Source organism: Mus caroli, chromosome 6 (assembly GCF_900094665.2).
Source record: "Mus caroli chromosome 6, CAROLI_EIJ_v1.1, whole genome shotgun sequence".
NCBI lineage: Eukaryota > Metazoa > Chordata > Mammalia > Rodentia > Muridae > Mus > Mus caroli.
Window position 1 is genome coordinate 143,726,578 of NC_034575.1, and position 15,459 is coordinate 143,742,036.

The window sequence follows — 15,459 nt, forward strand, 5'->3', positions numbered from 1 at the left end:
TCTTTTCTTACACACGCGGATGGGCCACACCCTCCTGCACTAAGTAGGCCACACCCTCCTGCACCAGGCACCAGGTCTTTCTTTAGGATCTTTACTTTTGACAACTTTTATTTCCTTGCTAGTTAATAGAATAGATATTGGCTGCATTTAGTCCAGTATTTCAAAGTGTTTTCTAAGGAGTTTTTGTGTAATTTAATCTTTGATATTATACAAAATAGTACTTTTTTGAATCAACTGTTAAATTTCAGATCTTTCTGAGTCACAGTTTTCCATAAAGGAATATAGTACTTTATTTTTTTAAACTTACTGCTGTTTTTGGAAGCAAATGACCTAGTATATACAGAGTTAAGTCACTTTTTTTTTTTTTTTTTTTTGGGTAGGGGACTTACTTGAACATGGCTTAGATAATAAATAAGTAGGGCTGGGTTTTAGACAAAGGCCTTGCTCTACCCCTGGCAGATAAGGAAAGAAAAGGACACTGGGTGTTTAGCCTAGTTTATAGCCATCACCTACTTTGTTGCTTTGAGATCCTGTTGTCTGTATTTATTTGGTCTTTTGAGGATGTAACTGCAAAATTTCTCAGTAGTTCCTATGAAGTATGAGTCTTCGCCCAAACACACAGATCTGTGTTACACTGAGAGAAGATGCCTGGGATAGATGGGGGTTTCCCAAGAGACACCCAGCCAGAGAGCCCATTGGCTTCAGTGATGACTCACTTAAAATGGCTTTCAGACAAGGCTTGGAAACATCGGTGTCGGGGCTAATGACAGTTCTCTAGCATCTTCCCAGCTTTTACAGAAATCTCGCTTTGGCAGAAGCATCAAGGAAAACTCCGAGTTTCCATAGGATTTAGGGATCTCCCACCCACTCCCTGATCCAGCCAGTTTGCACATTTCATCTCATCTACATCCGCTCTGTAGGAATCATTGTGTACCACGTACAGAAGGCAAGTCATCACCTGCACAGCGCTGTGTGCTAGGGACAGGGCAGTCATTTCTCCCTTCCCACTTGAAAGCTTGTGTAACAGATCTGGCTAAACACATCAGTGCGCATTCCAGAGCCTCATTGGTGGAAAATACTGAAGAAAAGAAACAGTTGTGCTTATTGGAAGTGTCAAGTCATGACGAAGCCCATGCTTCTGAGTAGGACTGAGGGTCCAGGGCTGAAAGGGGCAGGGCCACCACTGGGTTTAAAGGTTCTCTCAAGGTTCCCAGCCAATCAGAGCTTGGATCACAGCAGAGTAGGTGACTTCTCTTTGCTGCCTTAAGAATCACTCAGTTTTAAGAAAAAAAAAATCTCAAAAATGTTCTCACGATTTATTTTGTCAAGAGATTTATATCTGACAAATCCCTGGGTGAGGCCAGGTTGGCTTTTGTATTTTAAGGAAATTGCCATATTATCAATCTTGGTTTAATGTCAATGTCTTTGCACACTGATTTGTGAAAAGTGTGTGCAGTTATTGTAATTCAGCCATGTGCCTGTCACACAGACACCCTTAAGGCAAAATGACAAGAACTAAGGACAGAATGGGAGAGAGGAGGTTAAATGGATGCCACTCAAGCTGTCATGGCTGTTCTTCTGGAAGTCTTTTCTCTTTAGACCCCGAGAGGACACACTTAAAGCAGTAGGATTATTTATCATTAGGACTGGCCTTCTAACAGAGACATTTTGACCTATATCTCTAATATTTGCTTCTTTTAAATGTAATAAAATATCTGATGTGGTGGTGTACACCTGCAATCCCAGCACTTGGGAGAGAGAAGCAGGCCAGAGGGTAAAAAGTTCAAGGCTACCCTCTACTACATAGTGAGCTCCTTGCCAATGAAACCTTGTCAACTTTACAAACTAAATATTAAAGCATTCCCTCTGCCCCCCTGGAAGATGGGGAAATACAAAGCTGAAGGCCATAGGCCAAAACTCAGACTTTCATAAGCAATTCGAGATTTCTCTGCCAGGCCTTCCCTTGGACAGTGTCTGCTCCAAGGAATTTTTTTTTAAAGAAATTAAGAATTAAGGAATAAGATGGGTGGCATTCTACAACTGCAGCTTCTGGAGGCAGATGACAATGAGTGGCCTGCCCTCCTGTCCTGTCCCATGTAAATGAGACAAACCTTAGCAACTGTTCCTGGCTGGACGATTCTTTCACTATATAGCTTTGTGTGTGATAGAATAGAAGTCAATATTCTGAGCCTGATTTATGAAACTGAGACCCTTTTTTCAGGATTATAGTTAAAGCCCTGAGTTTAATGCCCGTGCCGGATGCTTCCTGTCTCTTCCTGTTTGGTTCAACCTTGAGCCCTCAGGCTGGTTTTCAGCCTTTCTCTCTGTTTCCTGATATTTCTGTCCTCTGCCAATGTCTTGTGCACTAAGTTCAGCTGAAACTATTATGTTTCCAAACAAAACAAAACAAAACAAAACAAAACAAAACAAAACAGTAATACTAACTTTGGATCTGATATGGCCAGAAACTATTTTTTTCATTGAGCAGTTTGTTTGTTGTTCAGCATTTATTCACACTCACCTCTATGACATTATCTCAGGTAATTAGAAATATACAAAGCACACTGCAGTCACTATGATTGGCATCTCCTGGGCAGGTGGTAATAAACAGGCCCTATAGCCGAAACAGAACAAAGCAGAAAAAGAAGTTTTTTGTCACCAGATGTTTGCTAACTGTTTGTGCCAACATTGTGGAGAGGTGTCTAAGAAGTGCGTCCTGCAGAAGGCTAGGCTATGGCATGAATGGATTGATTCATTTGTTTGCCTGATGCTATTTATCAGCTGCCCTGTATGCACCGGGTTTATGCTAAGCTCTCTATGCTATCCCTTCAGCAGCGTAGGAAGCAGGCCTCACTGATGTCCTAGACATGATAGAACTGCCAGATACAGTGCTAAGCCTCCCTCTTTAGCTGGGTGGCACCTCTCACCACAGAACCACGGGCGAACAGGATGTTTCATCCTGTGCCCTTGGTCCATGCATGTCACATATGTAGCTGTGAGGTCTTGGTCATGTGCAGTGGATCTATGCTGATGAAGAAGGGAGCTAGCAAGACCCACGTAAGAAGCAATTCCACTGGTGTATATGTGCACGCATGTCTGTGCAAGCACAAATGCTGAATGTTGAGCTCTTGGTTGTCTGTGGTTCTCAGTCACTGCTGCCTCACGGGGCCCCTTTACACTTAAGGATACCTTAGGGTTATCAAGGTAGAGATTTGGGTCCTGACTCCTCACTGTCAAGTTAAAAGCCTCCAAGAGTCCGTAGTACACAGTGGCGCCACAGTGAACACTTGTTAAACAGAGTGAGACCGTGCCTAAGATGTGACAGGGTGCTTTTGTTTATTTGCTTTTTGTTTATTTTGTTTATTTGTATATTTTTCTTTTTCAGCTCAGATTTCAGAGTAAGTCACTGGGAGAGACTGAGGTCATATGAGATGGGAAACAAACCTGCTGAGGTTCTCGGGCGGGCGTTACCTAAAAGTCTTTAAAACAGTTTACGCTTTAGCAAGAATTACTTTCTCCATTGAGTTCTAGATGCGGAGTCTCCCTGGCTGACTTGGACCCCCAGTGCTTCACACATGGCTCAGTCATTCAAGGGAGGAGCAGGAGCTGGCTGGCTCCACAGATCTCTGTGCCACTGGCTGCCAGGATTCCTCCCGGGAGATCCTGTGGCCCCTGTCGGGGCAGGGACAGGTAGTGTGCCCTGATGTCTGATTGGTTGCCAAGGCAGGCTTCTCATTGAGTTTTCTGCTCCTTGTCTATAAAGCAGAGCCACTGACAGTGACCTCCCAGGATGCTTGTGAATGCGAAATAGAAGCCAGGTGTGGTGCACATTTGAGAACCCACCGCTTAGGAGGCAGAGGCAGGAGGATCAGGAGTTCAAGGTCACATTCAGCTAGCTGCAGAGTGAGTTAGAGGCCAGCCTGGATTATGGGAAACTCTGGAAAGTAACAACAAAACAAACAAAAGAAACGGGATAGTTTGCACCATTTGCTTACTGAGGTACCTAGCATTGAAAATTGCTTGATCTCAGCCCATTGTTAAATCATCCAGGCATGGACTTTTCCTCATATAAATATCAAGAGCATGCCCAGTGACCACTTACATGGATACTAATTAAAAGACACAGTATATGTAACCAACTGTGTCGACTTTGAGCCTGGCTATCCTGGCAGTACATTTGGGACTTCTTAATGGACTATAAACTTGATCTCCGACAGCCATGGTAATGATGGCATTAGTAATCACCAGCTAATGATATATCATCAATCAATAGTGGCCTCAGGCTGGGCTGTATAGAAGGATTACCCCAGGTGCCTTCTTTACATTCCTATTAGTCATCAGATTAACCATCAGGACAAAGTACTGCTACTTCCTTTTGCAGATGGAGGAACTGAGAACAGGGAGAATCAGTTAAAGCCAGGCATGGTGGTGCATGCTTGCAGCCCTGGCACTCAGGAGGTAAAGACAGGAAGGTGGGAGTTCAAAGCCAGTCCTAGCTACATAGTGACATCACCAGCCTGGGTTTCAAGAGATTCTGTCTCAGGTGAAGGTAGGGACTGTACTTCACCAGTAAAGAGATGGAATCAAAATTCAAGCTCTTTTCCCACCATGCAGCGCTGTAACCACGTGCACAGTCTCATACATGACTTTCAACTGAACCAAGCAGCCAGTTCTCACTTGTTGAAGGAACTCTGGCTCAGTGTTTCATGGTTTTGGATGTTATTTTTCCTTTCTTGTGTGTATTCTAAGGTGAAGGACCTATTTCTGTGCCTTGTTATTGTGCATCTACCTAAATCTGTAATGAAAAGTGAGGCCATGATAACAGACAGAAGCTGTCCGTCACAATCCCATTGTTCTTGCCGCCTCCACGTTCTGGAAGGTTCTGGGAGCATCTCTGAATTCTTAGCATGTGTGGCATGCCATCCTGATACATGGGATGGTTATCACATACACAACCAAATAAAAAATCCTTTCCAACAAAATTGGACCGTGTCTTCAGGGGGATGTCAGGAAAGTCCATCAGTGGCTCAGAGCTGCACCCTGACAGCTTTATCTTTAACAAATACACGTATTTAAAAAGATAGAGCTATCTCAGAGACTCTGACACTATGAAATGGACAAAGGATCTTTTTACCAGTTGGAAGGGAGCACGGTATTGGCTGCTTATTTCACAAGGGGATGTGGGTCATCCTGCTGTTCAGTGTTTCCATGTCATATACACTACCCACCAATTATCCACTTAGCAGATGTACAGGCTACCACGTCAACTGTCATTATAGTATGGAGCTTATATTCAAATAAGTATTTTATTTACTAATGGCATACTAGAGTATTGACACTAATAACTTTTTTATAGTTTATTATAAGTTTTATATTTTGTGATTAATATGATGCCATGATATATATATATATATGTATATATATGTGTATATATATATATATATATATATATTTGCCATGCATAGATAGGTAGGTAGATAGATAAGTAGATGGATGAGTGATAGATAAGTGATAGATAGATAGATCGATAGATACTGTCTGTTGTCTTTAGCATCTAATGGGGTCCTTATGTCTCTCATAGATAAAGGTGGAGCAGAGTGTGTGGTGGTCTTTCTCTTTTGCTCTCTCCTGGGTTCCTCTGTACTGAGTCTCTGTGCTGATTGCAGAGATTCTAAGCAGCTAGTAGAGCTTAATTTGCCAAATATAGTAATAAACCAACCTCACTGGGTGAACAGACGGAGTGTAGAGGCAGGAGATGCGGTGGGAGCAGTATGGCAGCTAGGTCATGAAGCTGTCTCATGAAGGCTGTGGGCAGGCACCTCTCGCTCGGCAGCCTCAGTTCAGCACTCTGGAATCTGCCATGGTAGGATTTACTGCATGGAAATGACTGAATGTGGCGAGCAGTTCTGAGATGCCATACCCCTGAAGATGTGGTCCAGTTTTGGAAAGGAATTTTTGACTTTGGTTGTGTTGGCAGTAACCAGCCCATGTATCAGGATAACATGCTACACATGATAGTAATTCAGAGATATACTCTCAGAACCTTCCAGAACGTGGAGGCTGCAAGCTCTGGAGTGAGGTTGTGTTTAAGTAGCAATGAAGACAGAGGGGCTCTGCCTTTGATTTTAAGGATTCTTACATTATGAAGCACTAACTTGTCTCGTGGCGCCAACACTTTTATTGTGTATACATTATGAATATTAAAAATTCATCCTGCAGTAAATGTACGCCTAACCTTTTGCATTCCAAAGTCTCAGAGGGGAAGAAATATATGTAAAGATTTCCACATTGGGCTGAACACACTGTAAGTGGACATTGATAACACATCTGTTTTCACTCCTCATGAAATGGCTCTATACCATGTCCCATCATCCTGACAGATCCAACACAGGCACTAAGGGGCTGTGTTTTTGCTTCGATCTGTTCTTCTCAGGATATGGGCCCAGGACCAGCAGCAGCAGCAACCTTGGGATTTTTCAGGGATACAGATTCTGGGTCTTAACTCTAGACCTATCGAATCTTAAATCATAAAGATGGGACCAATCTGTAAGGTGATTCTGAACCTTCTCAGCCTTGTCTAATGAGGAAGGGGCAAGAAGAATGGAGCAGGAAAGACCCTACAGCCATGTTGACATGTCCCCTGTGACCCTGAAATCTTGATCCAGTAAGCAATGCTAATAGCTCTTTTGCTGTTTCTTATTATTTATTATTCTGGCACAGTATATGCTAACAGTTCTTTTGAGTCAGACCACATCACACTGATAGACTACAGTACATTTATCAGTTGTTGAAAATGACTCTGAAGAGTTTATCTTAGATCATCAGATGCGGGTGACTATCCGTAGAGATTTTCTTCAAGAAAATGCAGGGAAAAATCAGTGCCTCTGGTCCCATGGGTGGTCCATTGACTTCATGACCGTAGACGGAGGTTAAGTTCCTCTTGTTACAATATTGATTGGATGAAAGCACTTTGCATCCAATACTTACAGAAATAGAGTCACGTTTCCAGTTCACAAGTGATCGATGGGGCTGAGGAGGCAAGGGGAATAATGAATGGTATTTGGCAGGAGAAGGTTGTATCCCCCAACAACCCTGTATAGCAACTCTGTCAACAACGGGAAGAAGGAAACAAGTAAGTTGAGGTAGTGAGACTGTCACAAGGCCAGACTATAAATACACACTGAGAGAAAGAAATGATAATATTTCCCATTTTTGCAGACTATTTTGGGAAATCATTTATACAAACATCTCACGGAGTTGGTTCTCCCTCCTGCTCAGAATTCCTTACCAGGCATCTCTGCCGTCCATTAGGTCAAATAGGCAAAGCCACTATGTAGCAAGACCCAGGACCCCTGTTTCTAGAAACAGACTTGACATTGAGATTGTTCTAGCCCTGCTTAGCTCTACAGCTCACAAGAGGTAGTGTAGACCCAACCCTGTACGGACAATCTTTCTACAGATTGAGGGGTTTAGAAGCAAAGAACTTGTAGATGCACATGTCTGAAAGTAGGTTACAATGTTTCCTTTGCTCCTTTCATTCAAAAGAATACTTCAAGATTTTCTTATCAATAAAGTTGGTGATGTGATCTCCTCAAATGTTCAGTGACATAGGCCCAGTTGCTTCTTGGCACTGATGTTCAGGCTTTGTGTCTTTGTGGGCTTTGTGCAGTGTGATAGCACCTGGCCCACCTGGACCTTTGTCTGGTCCATCAAGTAACTTCTTAAATACCTCACTAATGTCCACTCCATGTTCTGTGGACTTCCTCTCACGGATGTGAAGTGAGCTATGGCCCCATTCCAGGAGATTCATGCATTAGCATGCCCTTCCCTTCATTGCCTGAAAGCCGGAGCACCCTGTCTTCTCTGGGCATGCCCACATCCTGCCAGCTCAGGAAGCAGGCCCTTCCTTCAGTCTGGCATGAGAACTCTTTTTTCTTTCCCTATGGCCATAAAGCTTCCAGTGTGAGGTATTTAATAAATATGATTTTTCTAGAATATCCTTGTACATGCTATCAATAAAGAGAAAAAACCCTGTTAATCATGCAAGGTTATAAGAACTTCACCCTATGTAGACTAACATTAATATATGCTGAGCTAGCTAGAAGTATATTTGAAGTACTTTTTGTCCAAAGTGGGTAACTTGGAGTTTTTTTTCTATTTTCCCAAGGCTCTGTAGTTGGGCCAGTATTTCCTACAATTTTAGTGGCTTCATATAGGTACGTGACAAGCATATCAAAACCATCTTCCTCTGTGGATCTTCTCCCAGCCTCTGTCAGGTCAGTTCTACCATCTGTGCATCCCACAGCGGACATGCTGTTCACACCTCCCCTGTACTGCAGCCTCTCTGGAAGGCTGGGTCAGTCTCAGAGTGAGGCTGTGGTTTTCATCTCTCAGTTCCCAGAGGCACAGAACAGTACAGCACAGACTGTGTAAGTTCAGTGGAAGGACAAGCAGCGTGTTGTTGAATGTGGCTGGGCATTGCTATGCTACATTGTTTCTTGCTGGAGGTCAGGTCTAGTGAAGTGGACACAGAGTGTCAGCTAATGGAAGGGGCTTTCTGTTGGGGTGGAGGAACAGTCAGTCAGTCTCGATCTTCTGAGTGTACGTGTCTTATAACAAGAAGGAGAGAATTCTCGCAACTGAGATTTCAGCCCGGCAGCCTCCAGGGACAAAGACAATTACGTGGGGGAAAGTCATGATCCTGCTGACAGAAGCTGAGGAGAGAGCCCAGGCATATGCTTCAGGATATGACAGAAGTAAGTTTAGAACATTCTGTCTGGCTCGCTGCTGCTGAACAAAACAAGGTCTTTGTTCCTTTGCTTCGATCCTTCTGAGTGGGGATATGTAGTGAAGCCCCGCAACCTTGTCAAATGGGTGTCCATTGGCTTGTTTGAAAATGTATTTAAAGACTTGAAAATAAAAGTGGGGCTGGTTGGGAAGAGAAAGGGGGGGGAGGTGTCACTGGAGTGGGAGGGGCAGTGATGGTAAAGGGTGAATAGGTTTAAGAAGAACCTGCTCCCTGCCTTAAAAGCATGGGAACACAGTGTGTCTCACCCACTGTTGCCGTGGTGGGTACTGGGCACCGGGTTCTGTGGTACAGCGTCACCTCCCTCAGTCCTGCTTTATTTCCCATTCACATCTCTTCAGAGCAGCATGCTTGTGATTCCAGTGATGTGCTTCGTTAGAGATGTCATTTGAGCTGGGCATGGTGGTACATGCCTTTAATCCTAGCACGTGAGAGGAAAAGGCAGCAGATCTCTGAGAGTTCGAGGCCAGCCTGGTCTATAGAGCTTGTTCTAAGATGTCCAGGGCTACACAGAGAACCCGTTTCAAACAAACAAACAAACAAACAAACAAACAAACAATCATCTGGAACTTACAGTGATCCTCCTGCCTCAGCCTCCAGAGTTATTGACATTACAGTCACGGCTACCAGACCCAGACTCCTAATAGATTAATCTTGTTCAGATTGGTGAAATAGTATCTCAGTGTCCTTACCATGTCACCAGATGTCTCTACTTTCCTGAAATGTGTCTGAGGCCATGCCACTCCCTGCTGGAGAGCCAAGCCATCTCTTCATCAGTGCCGTGTGCTGTATCTCCACCCTGTCTTTTCTACTCTATGCCTTGTTACAGTTCTACTGTGGGTCTATCTGTTTCACTAACCTGCTCTGCACTGTCTCATTGCTGGGCTATTGCTGCTGCATCTGCCTTCATTAGGCTGCCTGCTGTGTGCCCTGGACCTGCAGTATGGTTCCCTGCCTTCCCTTCCATCTCTAATAACATGGGATCATAAGATACCTGCCTTATAGGGCTCTGTGACATGGCACGAAGGAAGACATGGAAAGCCCTTGGAGGAGCTCCAGCGGCTGCTGCTGGTGCCTCTTGCTGTTATTAGGCTGTTTCAAGCCTTCTTTTTAAAGCAAACCTTCTATATTTTCCTATTAGACTTAATTCCTTTAACCTTTCAAAATCCTCTGAATGGCATGTAGCCAATAATGCCCTGACTTAGAGTAGTGTGTGAACTTATTCTGGCCTCTATTGCACATACACTAATCAAATAGATTAAATTTTATGTATCATTGTATATGCTCGAACTATCTTTTATACTCCCTGGAATACAGAGGAACTTAATAAATACTGGTGAGAACAATGGCTTTACTATTTTAAAGCCATGTCCCATTGGGCTAGAGGTCTACTGCTCACGCACAGGATCTGAGTGCAGGTCCCAGCATCCGACCCATGATGGATGGTTTGGTTTACAACTGCCTGCAATTCCAGCTCTGGGAGATCTGACGCCATCTTCAGGCCTCTGAGGACACTACACTCATGTACACATACCCACACACGGGCACACAAACAATGCATCTTTGAAGTTGTGTCTCACAGGTTGAGAGAAACATAAATCATGAGCAGAATGAAGGGCTTGGCAACAGAGGTGGCACTGTGGGGGACACTGAGCTGTGTGCGGCTGGCGTCCTGGTGCCCAGTCATGTTTGTGTCCTGTGTTCCCTCTGCAGGTCTGCGTGGTGGCCTACCTTGGACTGTTCATGCTTTGTGTCTCATACCAAGTTGACGAGAGGACATGTGTCCAGTTTTCTATGAAGGTAAAGTTGTTTCTCCTGCTTTCATAGAAAAGAATCTGATTGCAAACAAGAGAGGTGCTACTTATTTAATGACTCCAGAAACTCCATTTTCAGACAGAAAAAACATGTTCTAGGAGGGCATTGGTCCAGTCATAGAGGTAATGCTAGGCCTTGTAATTAACTTCCATGTGTTGTGTTGGCCTACAGCACATGAAGTAGGACCTTTAATGCCCCCATAACAAATATTGAGCAGTTCAACAAAAGACTTGGCCAGAGAACTGTGTCTCTCTGGGTGCCCATTTCTAAATCTTGGGGTATTTGGAATATCTCAACAAATAAAACAGTCTGAGTGTCTGTCCCCTTGTAGGTGGGAGAGCCAAGGCAGAAAGGGTTCACTGGGTGTGTCCAGCGGGCACTGCTTATGAGGGAAATGGCTAGGCTATGCGTGGCTTGGCTGTTGTATGCCTTCCATTGCTATGAACTTCTGTCTGTCGGGAGCAGTGCATTTGGTTGCAATATTTTCAGGAACATAGCATCACACTACACAAAAGGAGAGCCTTGGAGTGTCACCCTTCAGAGGTGGGGAGAGGCTTAGTCATCCCCTCAGAGGTAGGAAGAGTCTTAGACACTCCCTCAGAGGTGGAGAGAGATTAAGACACCCGCTCAGAGGTAGGGAGACACTTATACAGCCATTCAGGGGTAGAGAGAGACTTAGATACTGCTCGGAGTGGGACGCATAAGATGGACTGAGCGGTCCTGGCTGGGAGGTTCCCTTGGCACCAGAGTCCAGCATGGCACGAGTGTTCTGTATGTTCCTCTTCTCCATCCGTAGTTGACTTTCTTCTTGGCATAGTCTTTGCTTCCTAAAACCAGAGACATGAAGCCCAAGAATAAATCAGTAATGCCATTTTAAAATCACAAAGATAAAAAAAATGGGATGTTCTTAAATTATGGAGATATAGCTCAGCTGGCAGAGTGGTTGCCTAGCATGGATAAAACCCTAGAGTTGACCCCAGCACCAAATAAATAAGGCATGGTTGTACATGGCTGTGAGCTCACCACTCAGGAAGTAGGAAGCAGGAGGATCAGAAATTCAAAGTTCAAGGCCAGCCTCAACAGCATACTGAGTTGAAGGCCAGCAAAACCACATCATGGGATCCTGTCAGGAGGAGGAGGAGGAAGAGGAGGAGGAAGAGGGGAAGGAAGAGGAAGAGGAAGGAGGAAGAGGAAGGAGGAAGAGGAAGGAGGAGGAGGAAGGAGGAAGAAGGAAGAGGAAGGAGGAAGAGGAAGAAGAAGGAGGAAGAGGAAGGAGGAGGAGGAAGAGGTTATATCCTCAAAGATAGTGGTATAAAAAGCAACGTGCTCACACTTTTTAACAGATAATTGTGAGCCACCATGTGGGTATGGGGAACTGAACTTGGGTCCTCTGGAAGAACAGCAAGTGCTCTCAATGCCTGAACCACCTCTCCAGCCCTGAAATTCACCTTTTAGATATGAAGTCTTAGGTTTTTTTTTTTTTTTTTTTTTTTTTAGAAGAAACAATAAGGGAACAGACATCAGCTCAGACTTCTTTTTGGTGAGGTTGAGCAAATAACAAGGCATGGTGATGAGAAAAGAGAAATAAAAAATAAAAAGAAAGCTAAAAACCTTGTAGGAAATAGCATGCCAAGTCTCAGGAGATTGATGCAGAAAAGGGAACCATTCCCACCTGGATTTCTCTCCAGTCATGGAGAGCACTCAGGCCTCTCCCCTTGCTTCACTTTCAGTGAGACCCCAGCAGGCCTCTCAACATCTGTACCTTAAAATAAATAAATAAAATAAAATAAAATAAAAAGGAGATGGGGAAAGAAAAGAAAGAAGCAAGGCAACTGTCGGTGCCAGGCAGGCTTCAGAACCCCACAGAGAAGACCTCATTAGTTCTATCCTTCCTTCACCCATGACAGACACTGACAGAGAGGGAACTCTTTATCTGCTCCTGAGGGTGACCTTCAGCCAGGCAGCTGCCAGCAATCCCAGACGTTCTCTGTGGTATCTGGGCTCCAACAGGGCAGAGTGGATGTCCCCTGAGCTTTCCACTGTGTTTCATGGTGGATGAAAGGGGCCTTTAGGTGGGACTCAGCTCTGCATGGCTGCATTTTAGCCCTCTACCCCTGCTCACCTTGGCCTAAGCTTTTTATGGAGAATTTATTGGGTACCTGGATAGACAGGGCAAGCCAGCGTGTTATGGTGATGGACTGTTCTGTTCTCTCTGTCTTTATCTCTGTCTGTCTGTCTGTCTGCCCCCCCCCCCCCCCCCGCTCTCAGACTCCAGAGACCACCAGAACTTTCCTGTTTCTCCCAGGACTCTGCCTCTGGGCCTGGTGGGTCACTGGGTGCGGACCCTCCTGTCTGTCCTTCTAGGTGTTTCCCCCTTTTCTGAGGGTTCTTGTGCATTTGTTGAGCCCTTGAAGGTCATGTGCCTGCAGACACCTTGCTGGCATTTCCTTGGGCTGCTCTGTGGCAGCCATTTCCCCAGCAGCAGCAGGCCTTACCATTCTGGCTAAGGGGGAGATCATTACATCGAAACAGAACCCCCCTCCTCCCAGAGCCACCAACTGGGAAAGCCACAGCGGGTTCCAATTACAGCAGGGCAGGAGAAAGCCTGGGGGTTACATAAGCACAGAGCTGGCCTCCAGGGATGTTCTGCAGGGACACCCACACAGGCTGCTGTCAAGGTCCCAAGGTGACTCTACATGCCTGCCTTCGTTGATTGTTTATTCTTGTCATGTGGGCAAAACAACACTCTTGGTTTTAAATTATGGGCTTTACTACAGGAGCCTGTTGCTGTCAGACTTAAGATCTAGAAAGGAAGGTGCCACCAGGTGCCACCAGCAGGCCTGAGTGTCTGTGACCTGACAGGCAAGCTTGCCTGACGCTGAGAGTCACTGAGTGTGAGATGTCACTTTGCTAAGGGATGTGTGTTCTTTTCTTCTGTCCTTGAGCTGCCGGGTTCTGTACAGTTAAGGAGCGAGAACACAATTAAGCAACCTCTGTGTTTGTCTTAATGTTTACAACCTTCTGCAAGCCAAGTCTGTGTTGTTCCTCCCACACGACAGAGAACAAATAGGCACCATCCTGCGGGAAGAAGAATCCTAGACATGGCAGTATTCCTCACAAACAGCCAGCAAGGGCTCCTGTGCCCTTCAGAGATGGCAGGTCTCTATCCTTGTAATGACAATGTAAAGTCAGAGTTATAGGTAACATCCCAAATTTACAAGTAAAGAAACACTGCTTAATATGTGCACTGGATGTGCTTCCCTCTCCCCCGGGAGCACTGGGGAGTGCCCCCCTCCCCAGGGAGCACTGGATGTGCTCCCCCCTCCCCCAGGAGCACTGGGGAGTGCTCCCCCCACAGGAGCACTGGGGAGTGCTCCCCCCACAGGAGCACTTGGGAGTGCTCCCCCTCCCTGGGAGCACTGGGGAGTGCTCCCCCTCTCCCGGGAGCAATGGGGAGTTGAGCTTTAATTTAGGTGGCCTGGATCACTGGCTCATGTTCTCATGGTTATGTACTTGTTACATGGCCTTTGGCAAATCAAGGTTTGAGTCAAAATGTTATCATTTAATTGTTTTTAAATTATACTTTATTATTCATTTATTTTTTGTGTGTCTGTATGCTATGGTATGTGTGTGTAGAGCTGAGGGGGCATCCTGCAGGGAGTTGGTTCTTTCCTTCTACCATGTGGGTATTGAACTCAGGTCATCAGACTTGGTGGCGGGAATCTTTACCCACTGAGCCACCTTGCCAGCACTATTTTCTTTAAGATAGACAAACTTCTTTTTGTCAGTAAGTGAACTTGGCCAATGGTAAGCATTATGAATAGCTGCAGTTTAAGGGCACACATGTGTATCTGGGTGTGACTGTGCTTATGTGCATGTAGCAGGGTGTGCAGTAGATAGGAGAGCAGTCACATGGTCTATCTGCTAGTCGCCAAAACCCAAAGCTAAAAATGGTGTGGTAAAAGCTCAACTTAGGGCTCATGTACTACGAGGATGACAACCTGGAGGGTAACGACCACTTTTACTGGATCTCTCCTGCTAGCAGTTGCCTGTGGCCAGCACAAACCAGCTTTTCATACCAGGAATTTAAATTCAATCACCAATCTCAAATGTTTCAGAATAATCCGTAATATTTTTCAATATTCTAGCCCATTAGCCTTACACAATAAGACCATATTTTAAAGTCTAAACACCCCACCTCTACATAAAATATAGTCACTGAGTGCTCTGGGGATGGGCGCAAAGCAGTCCTTTTAATATCGCAAATTACATAAATCCTTTCTCAATTTTATAACGCTGCCATTTTGCATTTATCTAAATCTTCCCCTCCTAGGAACACTAAATATGTCAAATACAAATTATTCCTGTTGTGTTTCTAAGACATAAGATGTTTCGGTCGGGCATGGTGGCATCTACCTGAAATCCCAGCACTTGGTGGGAGGAGACAGGACGATCATAAGTTCAGGACTGGCCTTGGCCACACAGCAGAACTGCTGCCGGTAAGGGGTAGCTTCTGTCTCAATGGCAGCATAAATCTTGCCCTATAAACTTTAGACAATAGTTCCAAAGTCTGTGGGACTGGTCTTTATCTGGACCTCGTGCAGGTGGACCAGTAAGAGGTCTTGTGAGCCCAGTTACAAGAGCATCTCTTGTGCTATATATACAGTGGATCTTATTGTGGCTGTGTCACTGAGAACCTAAACTTTTGCTCTCAGTGTTCCAGACATAAGTAAATGAAAACAGAGATGTTTATGGAGAGTCCGCAATCCCTTGGCAGCAGTTAGAACTGTAACCAGGCATGACCAGTTCCAGAGCTAACAAGCGGGCTGAGTTGTCTA

The 15,459-nt window shown here is 45.0% G+C and overlaps 1 protein-coding gene across 1 annotated transcript in view; it reads left to right on the forward strand.

Moving 5' to 3' along the window:
• The window catches only part of Sspn (sarcospan), a 28,924-nt gene that overhangs the window by 11,231 nt on the left and 2,234 nt on the right, over positions 1–15,459 (forward strand). The window contains exon 2 of the mRNA XM_021165662.2: positions 10,520–10,606. Coding sequence (XP_021021321.1) covers positions 10,520–10,606 — 87 coding nt within the window. The remainder of the gene's footprint in view (positions 1–10,519; positions 10,607–15,459) is intronic.